Source organism: Artemia franciscana, chromosome 5 (genome assembly GCF_032884065.1).
Source record: "Artemia franciscana chromosome 5, ASM3288406v1, whole genome shotgun sequence".
NCBI classification, from domain to species: Eukaryota; Metazoa; Arthropoda; class Branchiopoda; order Anostraca; family Artemiidae; genus Artemia; species Artemia franciscana.
The window spans coordinates 51,521,919-51,548,354 of NC_088867.1; the positions used below are offsets into that span (position 1 = coordinate 51,521,919).

General features: G+C 35.4%; 2 protein-coding genes across 8 annotated transcripts in view; one reads left to right on the forward strand and one right to left on the reverse strand.

Annotated features, from left to right (window-relative positions):
* LOC136026796 (uncharacterized) overlaps positions 1-22,110 on the forward strand; it is a 34,967-nt gene extending 12,857 nt beyond the window's left edge. The window contains exons 2-7 of the mRNA XM_065703496.1: positions 1,212-1,312; positions 3,374-3,576; positions 9,396-9,502; positions 16,224-16,416; positions 20,498-20,668; positions 21,938-22,110. Of these exons, the coding sequence (XP_065559568.1) occupies positions 1,233-1,312; positions 3,374-3,576; positions 9,396-9,502; positions 16,224-16,416; positions 20,498-20,668; positions 21,938-22,110 (927 nt within the window). The 5' untranslated portion in view covers positions 1,212-1,232. The remainder of the gene's footprint in view (positions 1-1,211; positions 1,313-3,373; positions 3,577-9,395; positions 9,503-16,223; positions 16,417-20,497; positions 20,669-21,937) is intronic.
* The window catches only part of LOC136027568 (microtubule-associated protein futsch-like), a 682,876-nt gene that overhangs the window by 196,114 nt on the left and 460,326 nt on the right, over positions 1-26,436 (reverse strand). The gene's annotated exons all lie outside the window — the stretch shown is intronic.

Genomic DNA, 26,436 nt, shown 5'->3' on the forward strand with positions numbered 1-26,436 from the left:
TTTTGTCGATTTTTAAGAATATAAAAGAAATTTAGTGGCAGTTAGTCCACTGAGGCAGCAAATTTTGAAAGTGGTCTATGGCAAAAAAAAGTTGGGGAATTTTCATTTTAAGGTTCGCTATTCGGTCTTCTGATATTTCTTCTTTTTTTTCTTTTTTGTAGTCGTTTCATCTTTTCACTCGTAGAGTTAGAACAGACAAAAAATTCTTGTTTTCTCTTCTTTGTTTAAAGTACAGAACAAGGTTAAAATTTTTTCAGGCTAACCGCTATGAGCTTGTGGCCTACATTCAATAAATCATGTCCATTTTATGGTTTGATTACATGACGATCAAATGGTTTTCTACCGGGAGAAACTACTCCAAACTCATTTGTTTTATTTTAGTTTTTTTCGTCCCCTCATTATCTTGGGTAAGGATTTTTAAGTTACTGAAGCATGGATTACCTATAAATATCGGAGGGGAATGGGATCAAAGGTCCTGCGTTAGGTCCTGCATTATGCCCTTCAGCTATAACGGCTGAAAATCGCTGAAGATCCAATATGTACATGTTTGAAGCTGAGATAGGGACGGGATATTCTTGAACAAGAACTTACACAGGGGTTCGGAGTTTGACCCTTCCTCCCTAAAAAAAAATAATTCTAAAATGACTTCATGTTTAGGTTTCTTCCTGTTCAAATTATGCTATAGAAGTTCTTTTTATTGTTACCCCGCCGCTCAATTTTCTGATTATCACCCCAAGAAAACTATTGGGTATTGGGTGTCTGGGTTGAACGAAATAGATTGAACACTGGAAACCAAGATAAATAACCAGTAATGCTGTGAAGAAACCGATAGAATCGACGTCAAGGTTGCCAATATTTTGGTCAATAAATGTGCTCCCTGATCATTCAAGAATATATTATTTTTAGCTGAAATTTGTCCATCTTGAAATCTCAAAAACTAGAGTTTACGAAATTTAAAATCTCAAAAACTCTATTTTTAAAAAAATTGCTATTTTTTGCCAATTGTATTATTGACCAGAAGGTGCTTTGTAAACAACCACTTTCAAAGCGGCCAGTTAACATCAAAGATGATGAAAACAGATAAAATCCATATAGCACGAAGCTGCTACATATTTTATATATTTTCATTCGAAGCATGAAAAGTTGGTAACCCTGATCGACGTTCGATATTGTATTCACCGAAATGACTCATGTTTATGTTTGTGTTCCAGGTTTGCCGTATCCACTCAAATATGTTGAAATGCAAGCTATGTAATGGATCTTTTCGTTCGAAGTATTTGCTGAACATTCATTTTTACAGGTTTCATAAAAGGTAACTAAAATAAGTTCATATTTGTTTTATTTCCCTACCGCAAAATCTGAAAAACTACTCACCAGGCTTGCATAAAAATTAATAAAATTGAGAAAAAAAATTTAAAATTAAAGAAAATGAATAAAAAACAATATGAATTGAAAAATGAACATGAAAAAAGCTCAAAATGAATTAATAAAAATGAAAGTAAAGAAAAAATAGGAAGAAATATATGAAATGATACGACTTTACGTTGTGCTCTATGAGTAAAGCAACGATGCACTAGTGAGGCACGACCCTCGCAGAAAGATAAGTTGCTTTTACATTCGCCTCCTTAATTAGAAATACCTACCTTTAAAGAGTTTGACATGGCGGTAGATGAACGCGATCGTCCATTGGGATTGTGGAAGGGTTTGCCTCCCTTTGTTGGCCTCAGACGGCTTGGTGCTGCAGTGATTTGTTAGAAGCAATAGTAGTAGATGTATCGTTGGTAAACTTGAAACTGTTTCCTGATTGGCCAGTAAAGTTATTAATATTCTTCAGGACAGCAGACTAAAGTCGTCATAGTTTTTTTTTTCTTATGGGTTCATAATGAATATAGGCTTACTGAAGGTGTCATAATGGAGCATAACTCCAGCATTAGTTGGACATTGACTCAGACATCTGTAGAATTAACGTCCGGAGTAATTGCAAAATTCACTTCTGATATGGCAAGAAAAGCTTTCAAATGGAAAGCTAAGTTAGCATCAGATATTTTAAATGCTGCGACGTGAGTTAGGGGGCGGGGGTATTTGTCTATTTAGAAAAATAGATCTTTGGTATTTTATTGAAATTTTTTATTGATAGATATGAAGGAAAGTCTTCAAACTGTCAGCCAAGTTAGCATCAAGAGGTGTTTATGTATCGGACCCACTGACAAAGAGGCGACGGGACCTATTAAATGCATTGAATTCAGTCGGTGGAGGAATTTGCCCGCTGTAAGATTTTTCTACCACCCCTCCTCCCTCCTCTTCCCTCTCATAGATTCGGAAAAATAACGTTTCTGGTATTTTCTTTGAAAAATGGCTTTTTTTGGCATTTTCATCGGAAAAGAATAACTACAAGGTCTATTTTAGCTTATGAGTTATAATTTATCTAATTAATTGAATTTTGTATCCCTCTTTGATACTTTAATGTATTCACATGTTATTGCGTTAGTTTATGATTTAAATCCTTTGCTGTCTTGAAGAATAGTTTTAAAAGGAAAAGATTATTAAAGTAAGCCAATAAATTTGTTGAAAATAAAAATTAAGATATGTTAACTTACATTTAACGTGTAAGTTTCTCGAAGATTAATTTACTGTCTGTACCTGTTCTTAGGACTCATCCGATTTATCGTGTTTTACCTTTACTTTTTATTTATTGGACCAGATAACACCATTGGACTAGATAAGTTTCTTGTGAGTTTTGCCCCTGACTATATTTTGTCCCCTGGAGGACAACCTTCTGAATTAGAATATAATCCGTTAGATGTGATAACTATTGTTAATAATACCTGTTGCCACGTAAATAGTGATTCGATTACCTTGAACCTCCCGATAACAAGTAAATTTTTTCCTTTAAGAGAGGTTACCAGCATTGATGGCTGTTTTTTATCCTTCAGCTGATTATACAGGGTCTCTCAAACCAGGTCTCATTTCAGAAACTCAAGATCTAATTAAGACAAATTGTTTCTGACGGACTACTTGTTATTATCGGTTTAGGAATGTATGGCTAAATTAAATGGAATGAGAATGGAATAGAAATGAAATGAATACGTGATTTCTGAAAGTTGGCTTTCCCTCGCTCGAGGCTTTGCAAATGAGATTACTTATCAACTAATTCTAAATATTTGACATGAAATCATGATGAAACCGCCAAATTTTAAATCCGAATTCAAAATTTTCTACACGTGGTTCATTTTTGTGATTATTGTCTTTACAGTGTAAATTCTATTTCAGTTGGTGATGTTCTCTTAATATATTTAGTTTTCCCTTATTCTTAGCTATTGTCGTGGTTTCATGCTTACCTAAAGTTTTTTTTTTAATTTCTTTTTACTTTTAGACCACAATATGTTGCACAACATGAATTACACCAATCACCAACTTTAAGTAGAGACCGATTGGATCCAACATTTGTACCTGAAACTCCGTCTTTAGTGAATCCTCGGAGATTAGGCAGTTCATGCTTAGTTTTACCTCACCTAGTTTCATTTAGTCCAGAGTATCGGCCAAGACAAAATGAACCAAGAACCAGACACAAAGAAGGTTTGAATTCTCGTTTACCAGATATGTTCGTTAATAGTGTATTTATTTCATTTTTTTTTTTTTTATAGCTCGGTTTGAAGGACAAAAGATGTATTGCAGTCTTCATTTCAATTGCTTTTTCTTTATTTTTCAAAGTCCTAAGTATTTCTTGCCGAAGCGTAATTTATTTTGCAGGCTGATCAGGATTTTTTTCCTTGGGGGGGGGGGGAGGGAGGGAGAAAGGGACTTGCAAAAAGTTGCCAAAAATTGGCACACTATATTGAAAATACAAGAATTTACAGCAATAGTTGTAAACATCTTAAATTTCAGAGGGGTTACACGCCTACATAAAATCTAGCCATAGGTTTTGTGCGGGACGGTTTAATTTTTTTTCTCTAGTATTTTTTGAAATCTAAAAGCCCGATTTTCAGCAACCCTTCACCCATAAAACGTTTCCCCATCATAGCCTTTCTTTCGTTATAGACCAAGATGGCGGATTCGAACGGCACTGTACACTGCTCACTATCTGATGCGCTATTGCCCTGAAATTACCTGAAATTACACTCAAAAAGCCTCTTGCATATCTTCCTTTCTTGTAAATAATCCTAGTTTTATTAATCCATTTACCCTCCTCCCTTGAGTTAGGATAAATTTATGGTACCTAAACGAATCAACTCAGTAAAGAAAACTTAAAGACAAATGTGATTTTAACCTGTGATTACCTGTGATTTGTTTTTGTGATTCATTTATTATTGTGATTACAATTGTGATTTTAATGTGTGATAACCTGTGATTTTGAACTGTGATTTTAATTATGATTTTGCATAGAATGCATGCGTGTCTTAGAAGCGACTGTGCCGGCGTACTTTGCTATTGCCTATATTCAGGGGTTCTGCCTTTTTGCCTGTTTTTCCTCATTTAAGGCCCAGTCACAATGGGATCCATTGACTATCTAAAACTAATTGTTCCTAACGAACTACCTGAAGTATTATTTTGTGTGAAGCTTTCTTAGATACCAGAAATTAAATGGCTGGATATATCCTGGATTATAGGATGGAAGAAGGGAATCGACAATTAATGGCTTATAGTGAAGGGGTCACAATATATGAGAAACTTGCCTCTTTGTTCCCTGTCTCCTTGCCTCCTCCTTCCTCTGATGCAAACACAGGTTGTTAACGCACATCTTCCTTTTTTTAGATAGATAGATACTTTATCCAATATATTTAAAAATATAAAAAACATTAATCCGAGTTGAGAGCAGTAAGGCTGGCTGTGTAAATAATAGGACATACACAAAACAAAACATCTCGTTATAGTAATAGTAGCAAAATTAACTTAATTGACAAAAAAAAATAACAACAAAAACCTAGTGAACAAGGAATAAAAGAAAGGAAGGAAAAAAAAATGCTGGGCAGGAGGGGCATGGGAAGCCTTTCCATCGTGGAAATAAAAGCAAAAAATCAAATTTTTCCCTCGGTACTTAAATCACATCTTGTCAAAAAAGCTAGAAATCTTATAGAAGATAATGAAAATTTTAAGGTCCATGGGGTCTTGAACCTAACTAAGTTTTTTTTTAGACCGATTTTGCTTTTGTGTTAGTGAAGGGTCCCTTGGACCAATTTTCGGATGTAAATTACCCATCTTTCCCTATAGTGGAGGAAAGATACGGGAAAAAATGGTCAAACCTCGGGGGAATTGCCAAATATTTTTTTTTACACCAAAATGTTCAAAAGAATCACCTTAATTCAAAAAAAAAATTCGCCCAACCCCCCTTGCGCAAGTATCCCAAATACGCCTTGAATGGGGAATATGAGAGGGGGGGGGGGGTCCATTTTTGCGTTTATAAATGTTTTGGAGTTTAAATGGTCGTTTCCTATCAAGCATGCTAACCCCAAATCTGAATTCAGATATTCATTTTTGCGTCCCCTAATGCCCATTTCCAACCTGAAAGGGCGGAGAAGGGGGGAAGGGGTTAAAACTCAAAATTAAGAAGTTGTCGGATTGTTTGGTCGTTTCTTATTAAGTCAATGTTGGGGGTTTCGAAAACAAAGTTAAAAATCTGATCTTACGTAGTCAAGTACCTCATCTTACCTAACGGTTGTGAAAATTGACATACATGAACTAGTTATTTTAATCAGTTATGGTCGATTCACCGTTTCCTATCAAGCTACGAATGGCGCCTTAGAATATGATTCTTGAAGAGTTTAGTTTCAAAACAGTATTCCAGATTCCCCCTCCAGTTCGCGGTTTCCATTCCATAGAGCCATTCTTTGTGTGATCTACTCAGTAGGACTAACTACCATAGTGCTTGCTAGGTGAATGGGTTTAAGACTACACACAAGGTTCGTGCAATCATTTACTTCCGATACAAGAGCAGGACGACGTTTCTGTGGCCAATACATCAAAAGCTACCTCACCCGAGAAATTCAAATATTTGTTTTCTTTTCAATGATTAACCACAAACCAGGCGATATCTCTTGTTCTTATTCTACAGCCTATGTGGGCTAGAATACGACCGCGCTTGTCGAGCTGGAAAAACTGTAATTGTTACTTTTGACTAACCACTTCAATGGAAGTCAAAGTGTATTATCGATGCAGAGCCTGTCACAAGTGCTCTAAGAAATAATATTGTTGCCCTACATGGATTTCACACGCTTTGGAGCCATTGGCTTCCTGATGGCTGACTCGTTACTTTTGAAAATCTTAAGTCAAGTATATGTACCGAACACTGGACGTAATATGTTACAAGACAAAGCTGTTTCTTGTGCTGTGCGAGTCTATGGTTTGTTGGTGTTAGCTCTTTATGCGAGCCTTTTATCATCAGAACTGAATAGCAGAGCATTTGATGGCAATGACATGCTACCAGAACTCCTTGAAAAGGCAAAACAGGTGTACGATTCGTTCCCTGAAGGAGATACACTCGACGATGCGCAGGTATCGGAAGCAGTAGAGTTTATCTATGAAATAGTTCAAAGAGCAAAAGAACGATTATCCGAGTCCAAAACTGCCCGTTTTTGGTTTCAGTATCAGGACCTACTCGGAATCCTGAGAAGCAACCTCAGGATTCCTGAGTTTCACTGAAAGAAGTGGAAACCTTGAGATTTATCTACATTTGTTGTTAGAAATGCTTCTTTACTTTGCTGCTTCCAGCCACAATCTTTGCACGAAGTCTATTTGGCTGTTTGTGCAGTTGATTTTTTAGTTAAGGAAAGACAACACAGAGCATTGCAGAATGTTACAGGAATACATGTTCATCCAAAGAGCTGACATCTACTGGGCAGCAGTTTCTCCTGCTTTGGTAATTGAACAGACGCTAATGAGAAGCTAGAAAACAACTAACGGTCTGACGAGAGTTAGAGGCGTAACTGAATTGCAGCAGACAATTTGGACAATTTGCAATGCCTACTTCGGCTTTCGTTAACGAACGTAGGTAGAACCTGACTCGCCTTGCGGATTTGATTATTGAAAATCACGCAGAAGTAATATCTTCAAAGAGAGCTAGACATCTGGCGGACATCGATAAGATAGTTCGATACATTGAGCCCCTTTAATCGTTTGGCCGGATTCACAACTGTTGAACTTGGTTACCGACTTCTTCATCTGTAAACTTAGACGATGCCTAATATATGGGAGAAACTATTCTGAAGAACATAAAAGCATAAGATAATGACAAATACGTTTTCAGGAGAAAGGAGAAAGGTGTAACTATAGCTAGGAAGTCATCCATGGTGATAGACAGGGAGAAATAAAGGTTAGACCCAGCTCTAATCTTCCAAGGTCTAGCCGCAGTGGCTAGCACCAGCGGTCCTGACTTGAACAAGGTTTTGTCGTTAAAGTTCTATAATTTTACATCATCGTTCTTTAGTTCGTTCAAGGTGCTGAGGACACCCGACAAAGCTTCTCTAACAAATGCACTGATGAAAATTGAGGGGCTCAATGGTCTGGTGACATTGCCAACCTCCCAAAAAGTTTTGAACGATGGTTGGCTCCTCACCAAAATCCCTTGGACTGCCGGACCCACGTATTCTGAGGTGGCAGGATCTTACTTAGATTGTGTAACAAGACATTTCGGTCAGGCAGTGGTATTTTTTTACTCTTACAGTGATACACCAACGACAAAAATTGCAGAGAACCAAAGGTTTGTCGTGTCTGACGATTGAATTTTCTCCTTACATGAATATGGTCAAAAGTAAGGAGGAATTTTTGCGAAATTCTAAAAATAAACAACGCTTCATCAACCTACTTACTGAGAGGCTGTCGAACTCAGGATATAAAGTTCTATATGCTCAAGATGATGCCGATATCTTATTTGTACAAAATGTAGTCAGTTGTGCTGAAACTTCGTCGACCACTTTGATTGGAAATGATACCGACGTATTTGTCCGTACCATGCCAAACTTGATGCATGTGATGCCTTTATGCAGACATACACGCATGAATATAACCGACGAGTGTACGACATATAAAGGATAAAGAACAAACTAGGAGCCGAAGCAGCAGAAAATCTACTCGTATACCATGCGATCGCTCGCTACGATGCAACATCTAGGCTTCATGGCCTACGAAAACCAGCAGTGGTTTCTTTGGAGCTTAAAGATTTGATTTCTAAGGATACTTGTAAGATCTTCACGACATCAGGATTCAACCACTAGGAGATAACCGAAGCTGGAGAGAAAGCTTTGGTATGCATATACAAGGGGTCAAGCAGGGGCGGGGACCCTGCTTGATGTTTGGTCGCGAGCATTTATAATGCGGGTTGCAAGCACATATGCTTTCGTTCAGGCAGAGTGGTTTCCACGGGCCAAGAAGTACCACTTTTACAGGTGCTATTTACAAATAATGAAGTGGCAAGACACATCCAATTCGCTAAAGCCCGAAGAGTTGGGCTGGTGTCTTTCTTCATCGCAAAATATGTATCTTCCCATTATGACTGACGATTCAGTAGCATCGGAAAATCTGTTGAAGATGGTGCGCTGTCAGTGCAACAGCAGTTGCGAGTCTCAGATGTAGCTGCCGTTGGAACGGTTTGCCTTGCAGCTTTGCCTGTGGGGAGTGTATAGAGGTATTATGTACTAATGCCACAGCTAGACAGGATGAGGACGAGAACGAAGACGAGCAGGAAGGAGAATTAGCTTTAGCTCTTGCTTTAAAAATCGAAATATTTTTGCTATTAATTTACCTGATTTCTCAAAGCTCCTTTTAATAGCTGATTTATCTTAAATTTCGATCTCGATTAAAGAAGTGGTTTTCAAGATCTTATGCTTGGCAACCGCTCATATTACAAGTCCCTTGGGGGTAGAAAACAGGTAAATAGTAAAAAAAATTTTTTTTTACCTTGTAGTGCTGTATTTGATATAAAATGATCCTTTAGCCAGAGGAATCAGCAAATAATGATCCTCTCCCCATTCCATGAAGATGAAAATTGATACCGGGGGTACTAAAAACTGGATTTCTGACGACATATTTAATTTGTCATGCTTGATTGGATAGGAAAACTCCTTGATTGGATTAAACTCCAAAATGTTATAAACAAAAACATTGATTCCCCCTCTCATTTTCCCCAGTTTAGGGCAATTTGGGACATTTGTGCAAGGGGGATTTGGGTGGATTTATTTTGTGCAATTAAGCAGGTTTTTCTGAACATTTAGTGCAAATAATTCTGTGACAACTCCCCCGTGGTCAAACCGTATTTTTTCTCCAATACGATGCACATATAGTTTCTATCACAGGTATTGTAGTAAATTATTTACAATCTTGTTAATTATAAATATAGCCCCCTGTAAAATCCTATTAATAACCTGTAATAATAACCGTAACTTTAGACATTTTCTTTTTGCCAGGCCCTTCAAGAACTGAACACCTTACTCCACCAAGGACGAATAACCTCAAGAAATCAGTTTCACAAGAATTGACGAGTCAAAGTTCATCAGATGGGCTTGTTTCTGTCGTAAGTGTCTTAATACCCGATGGGAATTTTATGCCAAACGTTTATTATGTTTACCTGATATTAGTACCTCCTCTAGATTCTCACGGTTTTCCTTTACGAACAAAACGGGTGGAAGGATTTGAGGAAAATAGTTTATGAAGTAGTAGACCGTGTTATTGGAATGACAGCTAAAGAAGCAACTATAAGGTTTCTTAGAAGTAGGGAACACATTAAATTGCAAATCGCTGGATACGAGCCTGGGACTAGGTCAAAGAAGTTTTGAAAGTGCAAATTTTGTATTAAATGAAATAGAAATTAGCTCGACATTACGATGTTCAACTATGATTCTTGCGACACTGAACGTCACCGACTGTAGTTTTATGCTATTTCATAATGGATTTATATGTATATTAAATAAAAAAAAAAGAAGTTTTTTCTACTGAAAGTAGGGAGTTGCTTATTGTTTGAAAAAAATAGAGCCGCGAGAAAGAGTGAAACTTTAGCGTAAAGAGGGAGTCGTTGAGGAGGGGACAGCCCCTTTCATATACTGAATAATTTCTATTCGTTTTAAGTTTAAATGTCGCCTCTTACTTTCAGTAGAAAAAACTTGTTTTTTAATTTAATTTCTGATCGTATTTTAAATGATGCCAGGAAATCTGACCCACCTCCACGAAGAAACCCCCTCAATTTGGAAATGTCCTGTACACAATTCAATCCCGGTGAAAATTTGCCCCGAACAACTACTCTTAACTACTCCGCGCGTAAAATTGAGACGAAAAAGAGAAAACAAGACATAAAAAGAATTTTGTATAAGAATCCTGGCAAATTCTCGCAGTGTATAATTTCCCCTGACAAGTTCACTCCCTGGAAACTTCACGTTCCATGGAAAATCCCCCCTTGGAAATACCCCTTGCAGAAAATTTGCCCCCCCCCGAAAATGTATGCATGCATCCCAATAACAAATATTATGTGTAAACAATGGGCACATTTTGTAAGTTAATGACCCTTCCCCTCAGGCTTTGGGGGGGGGGGGTGGGGTGGGTCATGTTATACCCAAAGACAAAGTGGCAAGGGAGGTGGCCTAGTTCCCTCCAATTTTTTGGTCACTTAAAAAGGACAATATAACCTTTAATTTCCGTTTGAATGAGCCCTCTTCTGATATTCTACGACCGCTGGGTTAATACAATCACCCCCCCAAAAAAATACGCATCCGTGATCTGTCTTCTGGCAAAAAAATAAAAAAAAATACAAAGTTCCACATTTTGCAGATAGGAGCTTGAAACCTACGCAGTAGGATTCTCTGATACGCTGAATCTGTTGGTGTGTTTCTTATTAAGATCACCTGACTTTAGGGGGTGTTTTCCCCCCTAAAAGTCAAGAAAATTTTCTTGACCTGAGAAAATCAAGAAAATTTTCTCAGGCTTGTAACCTTTTACGGGCAAGACTAAACTTAATGAATTTTATATATTTGAAATCAGCATAAAAAGTTGATTCTTTCAATATAGCTGTTGGTATCAAAATCCTTTTTTTAAGCAGTTTTTTAGAGTTTCGGTTACTATTTAGCCGGGTCGCTCCTTACTTACAGTTCGTCACCACGAATTGTTTGAACTGCAATTTTCAAATTTTTCTTTTAGTTGTTATTACGTATATGAGGAAGTTGTCCTTCCTCAGTAACTCGCTCTTTACGCTAAAATGTTTGTGAATTTGTACAAAGCTTATTATTCCAATTAAACGGTCCTTGTGTGTCAGGAGTCATTCTTAAATAATTGGAACAAAAAGTCAAACAATAGCGTAAAGAGTGAGGTACTGATAAGGGGGCAGCCCCCTCATATACGTAATAGTTTCTGTTACTTTTAAGTTTTAATGTTGTTCCTTACTTTCAGTCGGAATTTTTTTTTATTTAATAACAGCCAAAAAAGAAAACATACAATATCTTTGGTTTGTTATCACATAAAAATCATAGTTAAGAAGCTGCTTAAGATAATATTATATGCTAATATTGGCCAAAAAATAACACAAACAAATTATTATTTATATCGGCCATTATATAACAAAATTCTCACTTTAGCGTAAAGAGTGAGGATACTGACGAGGCGAAGAAACTTCCTCATATACGTAATATGAGGGGGTTTGCCCCCTCGTCAATGCCTCACTCTTTACGCTAAAACTCGTATTTTGTTCCAATTCTTTAAGAATGCCCCCTGAATCCTAAAACCGTTTAATTAGAATAAAAAGCTATTTTGAAATTACCAAAAATACTTTGGCGTAAAGAGCAAAATACTTAATAATTTCTGTCGTTGTAAATTTTAATGCTCCTTACTTTCAGTAGAAAAAACTTGTTTTAAGAAAAATTTAATTTCTGATTGTTTTTTAAACAATGCTGGGAAATCCAGCGGCCCCTTCATGGAAATTCTCATCCCCTATGAAAAATTCCTCTATGGAAAGATCTTCCCACATAACCCTCTCCCCTTGACCTCCCTCCCCCCGTACCAGAAAAATTTCCCCTGGAAATGTCTGAATACTTCCCAATAGCCAATACATGTAATATACATCACAATAGCCAATATATGTGAACAATGGGCAAAGTTCATAGCTTGCAGCCCTTCTCCCGGGGACTGTGAGGGATTAAGTCCTCCTCAAAGACATTAGATTTTTCGACTATGTTGAAAAAATGGCCATATCAAGATTTTGATCCGGTGACCTTGGGCAAAAAATGAGCGCGGGCAAAAAAATTTTCTTCTGGCAAAAAATACAAAATTACACATTTTTGCAGATAGGAGCTTGAAATCTCTACAGTAGAGTTTTCTGATACGCTGAATCTGATGCTGTGATTTTCATTAAAATTCTACGACTTTTAGGGTGTGTTTCCTCCTTTTTTCAAAAATAAGGCAAATTTTCTTAGACTCGTAACTTTTGATGGGTAGGACTAAACTTGATGAAACTTATAGATTTAAACTTAGCATAAACATCCGATTCTTTTGATGTATTTATTGATATCAAAATTACATTTTTTAGAGTTTCCGTTGCTATTGACCCGCTCCTTACTTACAGTTCGTTACCATGAACTGTTTGATATATATATATATATATATATATATATATATATATATATATATATATATATATATATATTTATATATATATTTATATATATATATATATATATATATAATATATATATATATATATATATATATATATATATATATATATATATATATATATATATATATATATATTTAATAATAGATTATATGAAAATTAGTTTAATCCAAGTTAGTTTAAAAAATAATCTCAGAAAACAAATCTAAGAAGAATTAAAGAAAATTTGTTTAGAAAAAGCAGTTTTTGTTTTCATCTTTTTCTTTCTTTTTTTTCTAAAAAAAAAATCCTCATTGGGACTGGAGAGAGCAGGAAGATACCAAATTGGAAGACATTTTGAAAATTTATTGATACTGTTAGGTGGAGAAGTTTGCTTGACTCTGACAGTTTTTAGTTTCAGGTTGAACATCTTAGAACATTCTTCTTTTCAGAGGGTGGACTATTGTCTAAGGGAAGGAGGAGTAAGATCCCTCATGAACAGCCTCCAGATCCCACGACCTTAACAATTGCTCAAATTTCACAACTTATTATACAAAACAAAGTGAAGACCAATACAACTAACACGGTTTTTAAAACTGCTTTGATGATATTTCAATCTCCTTCAGTTTATATTGAAATTCGATTCATATAATGCTAAAATTACTCTAAATTAGTTACTCTCAGACTAGTTGGCACGGCACCCTGGACTGCCTCTAGTGCTTGTACCACGAGGTCCACGGTTAAAACGATTAAACACGGAAAACGAATCGGCTAAATATCGCGGAATTATAAAAAAATGTATACCGAAACTTAATATTTAAGAGTTCAGTTGTACTCAGTCCCCAGTGTCAAAAATAGATATCTGGAATGAAGTCAATCTGATTTATTACGTAAGCTGATGGATGTCTTCAAATACCACGCTTTGTCTCTTAGGGCAGGATCAACCATGGTGTACAGAATTTCTAAAAATCGAAAATGAAAACGCAATTGAAGCTCAATTTATCTTCATTTTATATATTGGGAAATGTGGTAACCCCTATGTAGCTACCACTGGCACAGATTAAACCGTTACAAGTTGCATGTTAGGTCCAGATATGGCTATAAAATTTACATCTGTTAATAGAAAAAAGATTTCTAAAATATAAAAAAAACACGCAGCTAAAGTTCCATTCATCAATTGACACCGAAACGATCGGAGAAACTTCTAGTTATATTCTGTCACCTGAGCATCAAAATTGACCTGTGGATTTTTCATTGAATATAGCATCTGAGTCAGACTCACAAGAACTGGATAGAAATGACGAAGGTATATTTGGAGCTACAAGAGGTACTTAAAAATTCAGCATGACTAAGGATAATTTTTCGAAAGCTTTTTCATACCTAACAAACGTTTTTCACGTTTCTAGTATTTAAATACTATTGCCAAAAATATTTTGATATTAAAATAAGTCATTAAAAATTATTGCCAAAAGTCTAAAGCAAGGCTTAGTTTACGTTTCGACTCGTAGGCAAGTGAACGGAATTTAAATAAAAAAGTACTGAAATAGTGTAAAACTAAAAGTGGGCCTTGAGCCTCTCAACATTAATCTAAAAACTTTCTCTATAATGTTAGACTTTCGAAACAGAGGTGGAGTTTGCTTTTTTGCTTTGTTGATTCTTTTTTAATATTTTACAGCAAAAAAACTAATTTTCTCTCGAATATGATGGAGCTTAAGAGAAAAATTTCAAACAAGACTAAAGATAAACAAGTATAGAATTAAACTTATAAGTATATTAATTATTACGTAAAAAAATAATGACTGGCTTCTCTGGTGCTTGTTTTTTTTCAAGCAGGGGCTTTCTTTTTCTTCAGAACGTCAAATTGTGATAAAGCTCCTTCTTGTGTGGTATTATCCGTTTATCAATAATAAATGATAGTTTTGATAATATTTTTTCATTGCTATCGGTGTTAAACTAACTTGTCGCTACCGAAAGATTCAGCTGTCTCGAGGATGCTGAACGCTAATTCAATTTTTTTTTTTTTTCAAGTTCAATGGACCTAATATGTTTTATCCATCCTAGTTTTTCGAATTCTGGATAATAAGACCCTAAAACCCCTTAAAAATAATTTCAAGTCGAAATAAAAAGTAAAATCGTCAAAATAGTACTTATTTTACAAAACTGTAGCTTGAACTAAAAGATATTTGTTTTATGAATTTAAAAAGAGCCTGAAACCCCTCTTACATGCGGTGGCGTCAAGTTGAAGTAAGAAATGTACTATTCTTTTCGGATTGATAGCAGTAATTTGTCGCTTTATAGCACAAACACTAGCAGGATACTGGAAAATAAGGAGACAAATGGCTTAGACCTCGATCTTTGTTTTGGGTCAAAATCATCAAAGTAACTTTGATGACAAATATTTCTAGGCTACATGGTATTGATGTGGAACTTTTTGTCTATTTATTCTCTTTTGTGCATTGAATATATTTCTAAGCAGGTCTTAGAAATGAAGGTGATGGACCCAAACGAAGCAGCAATGCCATACATCTAAAGATTTAGTTTTTGCTCGTGCTGAAAGTAATTGAACATATAAACTTCAACTTTTTTCTTCTCTTCCAATAAATTTTTAAATTAAAGTGACCTCTGTAAATAATTCCGAAGATAAAGCAAATACTGCTATAGTCAGAAAAATTTCACAGTTTTTCGTTTTTCTCATTAAGAATCAAATAAAAAGACTTCTGCATTGCTGCAAAATTTTTGTAAGTCAGCCAAGGGTACTGCGGAGAAAAACTTTTGGAGCTGCCGCTGTAAAGTCATGAAAATACATATTTACAACTACCAAAATCACCAAAGTCACTTTGACGGCAAATATTTCGATGCCACCTGGAATTTTTGTGGCATGTTTTAGTCTCTATATCCTTTTAGTCTGTAAATAGGCAGGTCTCGGAGATGAATGCGATGAAACCAAATGAAATGCAGGGTGGTAATTGGCCAGTTTAGGATTTACAACTGGCTAAGGCTTTTTCTTGAATAGTCGTATTTTCCATTTTGGGTCAAAAATTGAGCTTAGATCCCTGTTTGCTCATTTTTCAATTCTCTGAGTAGGCCAAAGATCTAAAAATTGTTTAGGGCATATTGAAGCACTTAAAGCGCATTGACTATATAACATGGTTTAATTATAGTTGATAAACATTTGAAACTAACAAACTCTATATTTTCTGTAAAGCTAAACCCTTAAACTGCTTAACCCTTCATCTGCTTAAGGCTGTTTAACCCTTCAAAGGGTTTGATTGCTATATTAATATTCTAGAATACCAGCCTTCTATTAATTCCCATCATATGTTGCTTCTTATGCTTTGTTGTTAATTTTCCTATGTTTTGTTCCAGATTTTGTTTAATGCTTTGCTTTTCACGCTTTGCTTTGCTTTCAACAAACCTCTAGATTGTCTCCAAAGGTAACTCATCATCTGCTTCTCCCTAACTCTTTATCTGTCCAATGCTGTTTAACACTTCAAAAGGTTTGATTGCTACGTTAGTGCTCTGGAATACCAGCCTTCCATTAATCCCATCATATATTGCCTCATATATTTTGTGGTTAATATTCCACCTTTATGTTCAATCCTTATTCCGCCTTTTTATACCACCTTTTGTTTAATCCTTTGGTCTTTATGCTTATTTTTAGGGAGAAGAATATAATGACCAGCGACTGAACGATCTTGCTCTTTTTCCAAATGGAAGTTTCCATCCATTATTTTCAAGATCTCCAATAGAGAAAAATCTAAAGTGTAATATTTGTGACACCCTCGTCATTGGAAGTGCCGTGTATGAACATATTAATGGGGAGGGACATCTTAAGGCTTTGAGCGATTTAAAAGGTAAGTGTATGACGAGCTTGAAGCTTAGACCGTTGTTGATTTCGCTTCGTCTGCCGGATATTTTGTCCCCCGAGGAAAAAAAAAAGTCTTCATGCAGTGGCTATTCGATTTTCCTCTGTTTTGGACTAGAATTGATAAATTTGCTTCTCTTGGCGAAACTCTGTTTTAAAATGCGATAGAGTTCTTTAAAAGTATTCCATTGGTATTCTTTTTAATAGGTATTTTTTTCTTTTTTGTGCAACTAGCTTTTTCTGCCAGATCTTTCGCCACCTACAGAAAAAAAAATCTCTCATAAAAAGTACTATTCGATTCGCCTCTGTTGTAGAGTAGACTATAGGCTACAAATTTGCTTCTCTGGCCGAAACTTTGGTTAAAAATGAATTAAATTTTTTCATTAGGCAAAATTAAAAAGTATTCAGTTGACATTCTTTTTAAATAGGCAATCTTTTTTTTTCGAAATTTGCTTCGTCTGCCTGATCTTTTGCCACCCGCAGAAAAAAAGTCTCCGGAAAAAAAGTACTTTTCGATTCGCCTCGGTTGGACAGTTGACTATAATTGACCAATTTGCGTCTCTGACCAAAACTGTGCTTAAAATGAATTAAAGTTCTTCATTACGCAAAAATTAAAAGTATTCAATTGGTATTCTTTTTAAATAGGTATTTTTTTTGTGAAATTTGCTTCGTCTGCCGTATCTTTTGCCACCCACAGGAACAGAAAAAAAACAAACAAACTATTCGATTCATCTATGTTGCAGACAAATAGTTGAACACTTTGCTTCTCTGGCCGAAACTTTGGTTTAAAATAAATTAAAGTTCTTCACTAGGCAAAATTAAAAATTATTCAATTGGATTTCATTCTTTTCAAATAGGCATTATTTTTTTTCTTTTTGTGAAATGTGCTACGTCTGCCGGATCTTTCGCCACCCGCAGGAAAAAAGGTCTCCGAAAAAAGAAAAAAAAAACTAATCGATTGTAGACAATAGTTGACAAATTTGCTTCTCTGGCCGAAACTTTGGTTTAAAAAGAATTAAAGTTCTTCGATAGGCAAAATTTTAAGTATTCAATTGAAGTTCTTTTTAAACAGGCAATCTTTTTTCTTTTTTTGGGGGGGAAATTTGCTTCGTCTGCCGGATCTTTCGTCACCCGTAGAAAAAAAAAGTCCAAGGAGAAAAAAAGTACTATTCGATTCGCCTCTGTTGTACAGTAGGCTATAATTGATCAATTTGCTTCTCTGACCGAAACTTTTGTTCAAAGCGAGTTAATTTTCTCATTTATGAACAAATTCTTTTTAAATAGATATTCCTTTTTTTTGCGAAATTCGCTTCGTCTGCCGGATCTCTCGCCACCCGCAGAAAAAAGTCTAAAAAAAAAAAAATATTCAATTTGCCTCAGCTGTTAAATATAGTTGACAAAATGACTTATCTGACCGAAAATTGTCTCTAAAACCGAATAGTTTCTTTGTTACGCAGAAATAAAAGCAGATACTTGATATTATTTTTAAATAGGTGTTCTTTTTTTTGTGAAATTTGCCTTTAGTCAGAGATACTATTAACACTTTTTCGTCACGGCGTAGCGACGTGTCAACCACCCCACACCCCTTTTTCACCCATCCATAAGAACCGTTAAGTGCCATTTGTGCTTTCGATTTGGATTCTTATTCTGTATTTTTAACTAAGCTGTTAGAAATGTGTATTTTTTTTAGTGGGGGGGCTTTAGTATATTTGTAAGTTTAGTAAATTTGTGCTGCGAGAGGGAAATTAGGAATAGTTGTAACCACCGATTTAAAGTAATTTCTACTCGTTAGGTGTTTTTTTTTTTTTTTTACTTATGCTGCTTATGAATTGGTCACGTTGTCATAGTTACTTCCATAATTTACACGGAGGGGGGGGGGTGGTCTCAATCACCTTTCTCGGCGATAAATTGTCATTTCTGATTTAGTTGAAATAGGATATCATTTTAGTTGCTATTTTTAGGTTTCTTCGCTTAGAAAACACACAAGGATCAATTTTACAATAAAAACACGTAAAGGACCTAATTTGTTTTACAACCTGTATCCGTAAAATTTGAGTTTCAACCCCTTAACCCTCAGAAAAACTCGGGAAGGAATTTGAACACCTACTATGAAAAAGAAAGTTCAGAAACAAGGGAAAATTGCCTAAAGCTAAAGATAAAATTGATATCTCTGTCATATAGCTAGTCCAACACAAAACAATAACTCTATAGAACGATATCCCACCAGTGCTGCCAACTCACAAAATTGTTGGCGAGGGATTTATTTTTCAACCTCTGGTTGGGAGCAATTTTTGTTCTCTGAATTATTTCAGTGAAAACACCAAAGAAGTCTGTTTTTCAAAAATCTAGGGGGGAATCCTCCATTTGGTGCCACTGTTTCCTCTTCATTATTCCTTATTGATTGCAATAAGAAGAAAGAATTGTATTTATGGAAATAACCTAAAAAATGTTAATAATTAACGTGAAAACAAGCTAAAATTTGTCTCGACATTTTTCTTAAAAACAAAAATACAACTTTTATCAGGCATAACTGGTTGCATCACCTGAATTTGGGGAAATTCACTTTTTTAGTTTTGTATGTTAGAAGTTCTGTATGGTTTAGTTTGCAAAAACCAGGACTCTTGGTTGAACTTCGTTGAAGTACGGTTGCTAGGGCTGTTTTTAAAAAGTTTTTAACATTATTAGTTTTAATTTTCACATTTTAATATACGTTTATTTATGTATACATATTTTTTTTCTCTCTCTTTCTCGTATTGTGCTGAAGACGGCCCTTGGACATAGGGCCGAAATATTCACAGAATTGATTCCCACTGTCTTGAAAAGATTTTCCCTATTGTTTCAACTTTATATTTGTCTGTTATGGATAGGCAGTGTGGTCTTCGTCGCTATTTTTTATGCATGAACATGTATCAAACAGTTCGTGGTAACGAACTGTAAGTAAGGAGCAACCCGGCTCAATAGTAACCAAAACTTGAAGAAACGGAATTTTGATTCCGATGGATATATAAAAAGAATTGGATTCTTTTTCTGAGTTCAAATATAAAAATTTCATCAAGTTTAGTTATACCCATCAAAAGTTACGAGCCTGAGAAAATTTGTCTTATTTTCGAAAAAAGAGGGAAACAACCACTAAAAGTCATAGAATCTTAATGAAAACTACACCTCCAGATTCAGCGTATCATGATCAGAGAACCCTACTGTAGAGGTTTCAAGCTCCTATCTGCAAAAATGTGGAGTTTTGTATTTTTTTGCCAGAAGAAAGATCACGGATGCGTGTTGTTTTTTTTTTTTCAGGACTGATTTTATCGACTCAGTGGTCCTAGAATATCAAGAGAGACCTATTCGAAAATAAATAAAAAGTTCTAGTATCCTTTTTAAGTGACCAAAAATTGGAGGGCAACTAGGACCCCTCCCGTGCTCATTTTTTCGAAAATCACGGGGGGACGGTCCCTTTCATATACAGAATAATTTCTGTTGGTTTTAAGTTTTAATGTCGCTCCTTACTTTCAGTTACAAAATCTTGTTTTTTTTTCATTTAATTCTTACAGAATTGGATCAAAATTAGAAGTATAGCGTAAAGAGCTAGGTATTGACGTGGGGGAGAACCGTCTCATATTCGTAATAATTTCTGTACTTTTTAAGTTTTGATGCTGCCTACTTTCAGTAAAAAAAATTTCATTTTTTTAAATTTAAACTCTTCACAGGTTTGAGAGATTTCTTTACAAACCCTCACCAAAACTAGACAACTAGGAAGAAAAATATCAAAGGCAAGCATAATTGTCTCTCTTCATTCTTCTATTTTCAATCAAATTAGTATTATTTTTTTCTTTTTTCAAAATTTTAAATTTTAAAACAATTTTTTAAATGCAGGATATTTTTAACAGTAAAGAAACGATACTCACGTCGACAAGGATTTTTTTTTTCGGGCTTTTGCTTTTATCTGTTCCTCTATTGTAACTTTTAACTTTGTTCAAGTCAATCAACGCAGAAAATGGTTTGGGGGGGGGGGGGGGTCAATGAAATATATTGTAATTTTACCGGAAAGATTTTAAATGTTCAAAAAATTTCAGATGTTGGGGTTGCTATTGCAAGTGCCAGATCTCCTCTTGTCAAAACGTTCCAAGTTTCTCCAGAAATTCCTATTACAAGGATACATAGAGGTAAGTGGGAATGTTTTCAAATATTTAGTCTGTTTTGTGCTTTTTTTATATTGCCCCCCTCTCCCCGTGACTTGCGCTTCCGTAAATTTCGCTTGTTGGCGTCTCTTCTTTCCTCCTCCCTCCCTTGAATGAACTGATGTGTAAGCGTCCTGTTATCCAAAAATATCAATGATTGCAAATGGCTGTAGATAGGGAAAAAAGGAATTAGCCTGCTGCAACAGCGTTGCCACTCAGCATCTCAATCGTACACCTCTTCACCCTCGAAAGTAACAAATAAAAGCTTTATAATATTGGCAAACATTATGCGCATGGAAGAAAACGCCCCGAAATACTTTAAGCATGAAATAAAAAAAAATGAAAGTAAAATTTAAACTGCAATGTTTTTTGCAAAACCCAACGAATGCCGTGACAAATTAAGCAAATGCAAACAAACAAGTGACAGTACTTAATATCAAACACGCCTATGCAATTATCGTAAACATGCGGAAAAAAAGCTTATGGTTCTACAGTAGTCTCAGGAATTTCGCCTGAAATTTCTCAGGAATTTCTAGTCTTGGAATTGCTAGTCTAAGAATTTCAAACCGGTACTGTATTACAATACAGTGCCAGTTTTCTCTGGTGTCAATGAAGAAACCAGTTTTTTTTCTGAAAAAAATAATTTCCTACTAAATATAGTTGTTTATCTGATTCTATAAAGCTTTTCTATTCTTCTTACTATATGATATTTGTTGAAATATATGGGTAAAAGCTGTGTTTTTTTTCCTCGGATTACAACAACTACTTCTTTCTATTATCATAGTGATTTTTTTGGGGTAAAGGGATATTTCATAGAGTTGTTGCATACACAGGAATCTTTGTGAATCTTTGGGAAGGAATCTTTGGGAAGGAGAGAGGAAGACAATATTTTGGGAATTTACAATTTGAAATACTTAAGAAAAATCGCATTGCACGATAAATAAACTGATTATAGTAAAATTGAAAAAAATCAAGATGTTTCTGGGAAAGTGAGAATTCATTTCCCGGGCTCGTCTTGAATGTCGGCGGGCTTCACCCGAGCATAAATAAAATACGTATAATTTTATTCCCCATGATGATTTTCCCCCATTTATAAGATGAATTATTTGTTAAAGCTCTAGTTTAAATGTACAATTATTTTTTACCAATTAATTATATTAATTAACCAATAACTAATTAACCATAACTAATTAACTAATATATATATATATATTACTAATATATATTACTAATTAACATATTATACTAATTAACCATGACTAATAACTAATAAACCATATTAATTAACCAATTAGTCATATTAATCATACCAATTAACTATTCTTTGAGTTGCAGGTGTTGACTGCAAGAATCAAGGAATTGAAGAAACGACATTGGTGACTGATGGCAACACTAATGACAAGAATGAAAAGAACGGAGCTGATCCTGGTGTTTGTGTTGACTCCACGAATCGAAGAAAAGAAGAAATAACATTGGCGAATGATGGCGAAATTAATGACAAGAATTAAAAGAATGGAGCTGATCCAGGTGTTGGTGTTGACTCCACGAATCGAAGAAAAGAAGAAATAACATTGGCGAATGATGGTGAAATTAATGACAAGAACGAAAAGAACGGAGCTGATCCTGGTGTTGGTGTTGACTCCACGAATCGAAGAAAAAAAGAAATGACATTGGCAACGGATGGTAATTTCCTTGACAAGGATGGAGCTGATCTTGATCAGAGAAAAATGCTAGATCATCATGCTGAATCGAAAGAGGAACCTTTTCACTGTTCTATGATAGCTTCGCCCGATGACGAAATTAATGTAAGTCATATGTTGGTAGCATTTATTTACGTTATCGTGCATAATTTTAAACAGGGGTACACAATTAAGAAATTACTTGAATTGGTCAATTCAGTGCTGAAGTTCGTTTTTTGAAGCAAATTAAGCAAAAAAAACAAGTTTTTTTTAAAACTGAAAGTAAGGAGCGACATTAAAAGTTAAAACCAACAGAAACTATTCCGTATATAAAAGGGGTTATTTCCTCCTCAACACCCCACTCTTTACGCAAAAGTTTAACTCTTTCTCATAGCTCTACTTTTTAAAACAATAAAAAAAATTTAGCATAAAGAGCGGGGTGTTACTGAAATATCAAACAAGGTGTCTTCAGCGCTGAAGAAAACCAAAATTTCCCAAAAATTTTTCCCCCCAAGGCTCTTCCTCCATCCACTCCAAAAATCCCCTTTCTCAAATCTCTAAACCTTTCATACTTCCCCAGAAAATGCAACAAGTTTTCCTCCCATTCGCCACATATTGGGCAACAATAAGGACAACTTGTCTTTCTAAGCCTTCCCAAATATATTCTTCTTCCAACGAGTAGTATAAAATTATCTCTACATAGATTACCCACTCAATATCATTCCGAGAAAGCCAAGCTCTAAAATATACATTTTCTCTCCAGGTCTCTTTTGCCCTAGAACACAAACCAAGAGACTCAAACGTTCTAATACGAGATCCCTATTTCTGAATTTCCCGATCAACTGAAATCGAATAAACCTGTTTAGAAACCTCTCCAACTTCCTTACCCCTACCATAAACCCCATTCCATGCACTGAGCATTCCCCTCGAATCCAAAAATGCCTCAATCTGTTTTATCCACGAATATCTTATTCCGTCTAGCAGAGACTCTACTAATGCATCCCTCACTAACCTATGCCTCTCCAAACTTTCCCTCTTTCCCAATGCTTTTTACTAGCCTTCAACTTATTAACGACAAAATTCACAAATCACGTTTAATAACTAGTCTATTAAATCTCTCACTTAAGCCTAAAATTCTTTTATAATACTTTATTAAATAAAATAAAATTCTCTACTCAAAGTAAGGAGCAAAATTAAAACTTAAAACAAAAAGAATATGTTCTGTATATAAGGGGGAGGGGGTGCCCCCTCCTTAGCACCTCTCTTTTTACACTAACTTTTCTTAGTACTTTAAAAAAAGCTTCTGATTCTAATTAAACGGGTCGTATGTTTCAGAAGTCGTTCTTAAAGATTTGAAACAAAATATTGAACTTTTGTGTAAAGAGCGGGGTATTGATAAGGAGGTATCCCTCCCCCCTCATATACGGAATAATTTCTGTTCGTTTTAAGTATTAAAGTTGCTCCTTATTTCGAGTTGAAAAAACTTTTTTATGTTTATTTTCTGATTTTTTTTTCAAATAATACTCGGAAATCTACCTACCCCTTGATGTATCCCCCCTCTCCCAAAAAATTCCTCCGTGAAAAGTTCTTCCTGAGTAAAATCTCCCCCCTCGGGAAATTACCCCTGGTCGATTCCCAGTCAACATACATAATTCTTGCGATCCTCTCTAGGGAATTTCCCTCCCGGAAAGTTATGATGTTGGTAGACTTCAGGATGAAAATTTGAGAAAAAAATTCCAGGAACAGTTGAGTACTAAACTTGAGAGTTTAAAATTTGACAATGTGGAAGATGGATGGAATAATTTCAGAAAAACAATTTGTGAAGTTGCTGATGGTGTCCTAGGGAAGAGTGCTAAGACCGCAACTAGGAATATTAGTGAAAAAGCTTTAGGTTTAATAGAGAGTAGAAGGGGTTTGTATAAGAATTATCTGAGTGATAGGTCGTATGAAAACAAAAGGAATGTAAAGGAAGTGGAGAAAGCATTAAAATATGAACTAAGGAGATGTGAAGTGGAAGCCAAGCATAAAATTGCTGAGGATCTGGAAGATGCGGCTAGACGGCATAATAGTAAAATATTATACTGGCATATTAATAAATTGAAAGGGAGTAGCCAATCCGGACTAGTCCCAGTTAGAGATAGAAATGGGGCCACAATTAGTGATAAGGAGAAGTTAAAGAAAGATTGGTGGAACATTTTGAGAATGTGCTAAACCGAGATACACTTGCAGGAAAAGATATAGATGAAAATGAAAAAGTTTGTGATACCTTGGATATGAAGGAATTTGTTTACTGAAGAAGTATTAGCGGCAGTATTAAAAGGATTAAAAAATAATAAGGTCCCAGGTGCTGATAGTATGATAAAAGAGTTTCTTAAATATGGTGGCTCTGACGTTAGGAATAAGCTACTGAAGATTAGTAACATGATTTTTGAAAAAAGGGGAAGTACCCAATGATTTTAGGAAAACCTTAATTAAACCACTGTATAAGAAAGGTGACAAGAGTGAGTGTCGTAATTATCGAGGCATTAGTCTGGTCTCTGTAGGTAGAGAATTACTGAGTAATATGATACTTTTTAGACAGAGACATGCTGTAGACAAAGTTTTAAGGGAAGAACAATGCGGTTTTAGAAAAGGTAGAGGATGTGTCGACCATGTTTTCACTCTTAGGTTAATAATTGAGAAGTCCCTTCGTTGTCAAACACCTTTGGTCCTCAGTTTTATCGATTATGAGCAAGCTTTCGATTCTGTTGATAGAACAGCGTTAACAAAGGTCTTGTCGTTATATGGTATACCTGAAAAATACATTAAAGTGATTTGCGCTATGTACGAGAATAATACTGCTGCCGTTAAGGTAGGAAATGAGGTTAGCAACTGGTTTTGTATTAAATCAGGAGTTAAGCAGGGTTGTGTTCTATCCCCCTTTATATGGATCATTTTGATGGACTTCGTCTTAAGGAGCACAGGAAAGGCAATTGGAGACCATGGAATCAAATGGGGAGGAAGAACGCTCCTGGACTTAGATTATGCTGATGATTTAAGCATATTAGATGAAAGTGTGAGCAAAATGAATGAATTTTTAGAGGTTTTACGAGTTCAGGGTGCTAAAATAGGCTTGAAAATTAATGTTAAGAAGACTAAGTCACTAAGGCTAGGAATAAGTGAAGATGAACAGGTGACATTAGGTAACGAAAAGATTGATCAGGTTGGGAGCTTCAGTTACCTTGGTAGTATTATTAGTAAAGATGGTGAGAGCAGTGAAGATGTTAAAAGTAGAATAGCTAAGGCCCAGGGTGTTTTTTCACAGTTAAAAATAGTTTGGAAGAATAGGAAGATAAGTCTACAAATCAAGATTAGAATATTGGAAGCTACAGTGATGACAGTGGTCAAATATGGCTCTGAAGCATGGGCACTCCGAAAAGCAGATGAAAATTTACTAGATGTTTTCCAGAGAAATTGCCTACGGATTGTTCTGGGTACCCGGCTGACTGACCGTATTTCAAACAGTAGGTTGTACGAAAAGTGTGATTCAATCCCGCTTTCTGGGGCTATAATGAAAGAAAGGTTGAGATGGCTAGGCCACGTTCTACGGATGAAGGATGACAGATTACCGAAGATTGTCCTTTTTGGCCAACCGTCTGGGGCTACACGGAAAGCAGGTCGTCCTTGTCTGGGTTGGGAGGATGTCATAAATAAAGATTTAAAGGAAATGGGAACTTCCTGGGAGGGTGTAAAGAGGGAGGCTTTAAATAGATTAGGTTGGAGGAGGAGCGTGCGTAGCTGTGTTGGCCTCAGGCCAAATTTTGTCAAAATTTTGACCATTTTCAAAATCTAGGGGAGGGGACTTGGCCCTCTCTGTTCCTCCCAATTGACGCCATTGATGTTATCATAGCAATGAAATGTTATCATATATTGTTGTTTAAACTTTAATAGCTCTTTTTTTCCTAAATAGCTTGAAGGTTTCATCTTTGACTTGACTTTATTCACCAAAAACGCTATAATAATTTTGTACAGATAAATGTACCGATACATTTGAACAGATAAATTTGTGCAGATAAATTTGTACAAAATAAATTTGTACAGATAAATTTATACAGATAAATTTGTACAGAGAGGCAACTCGTTACATCTCCCTTAATAATAAATAAAATAAAATAA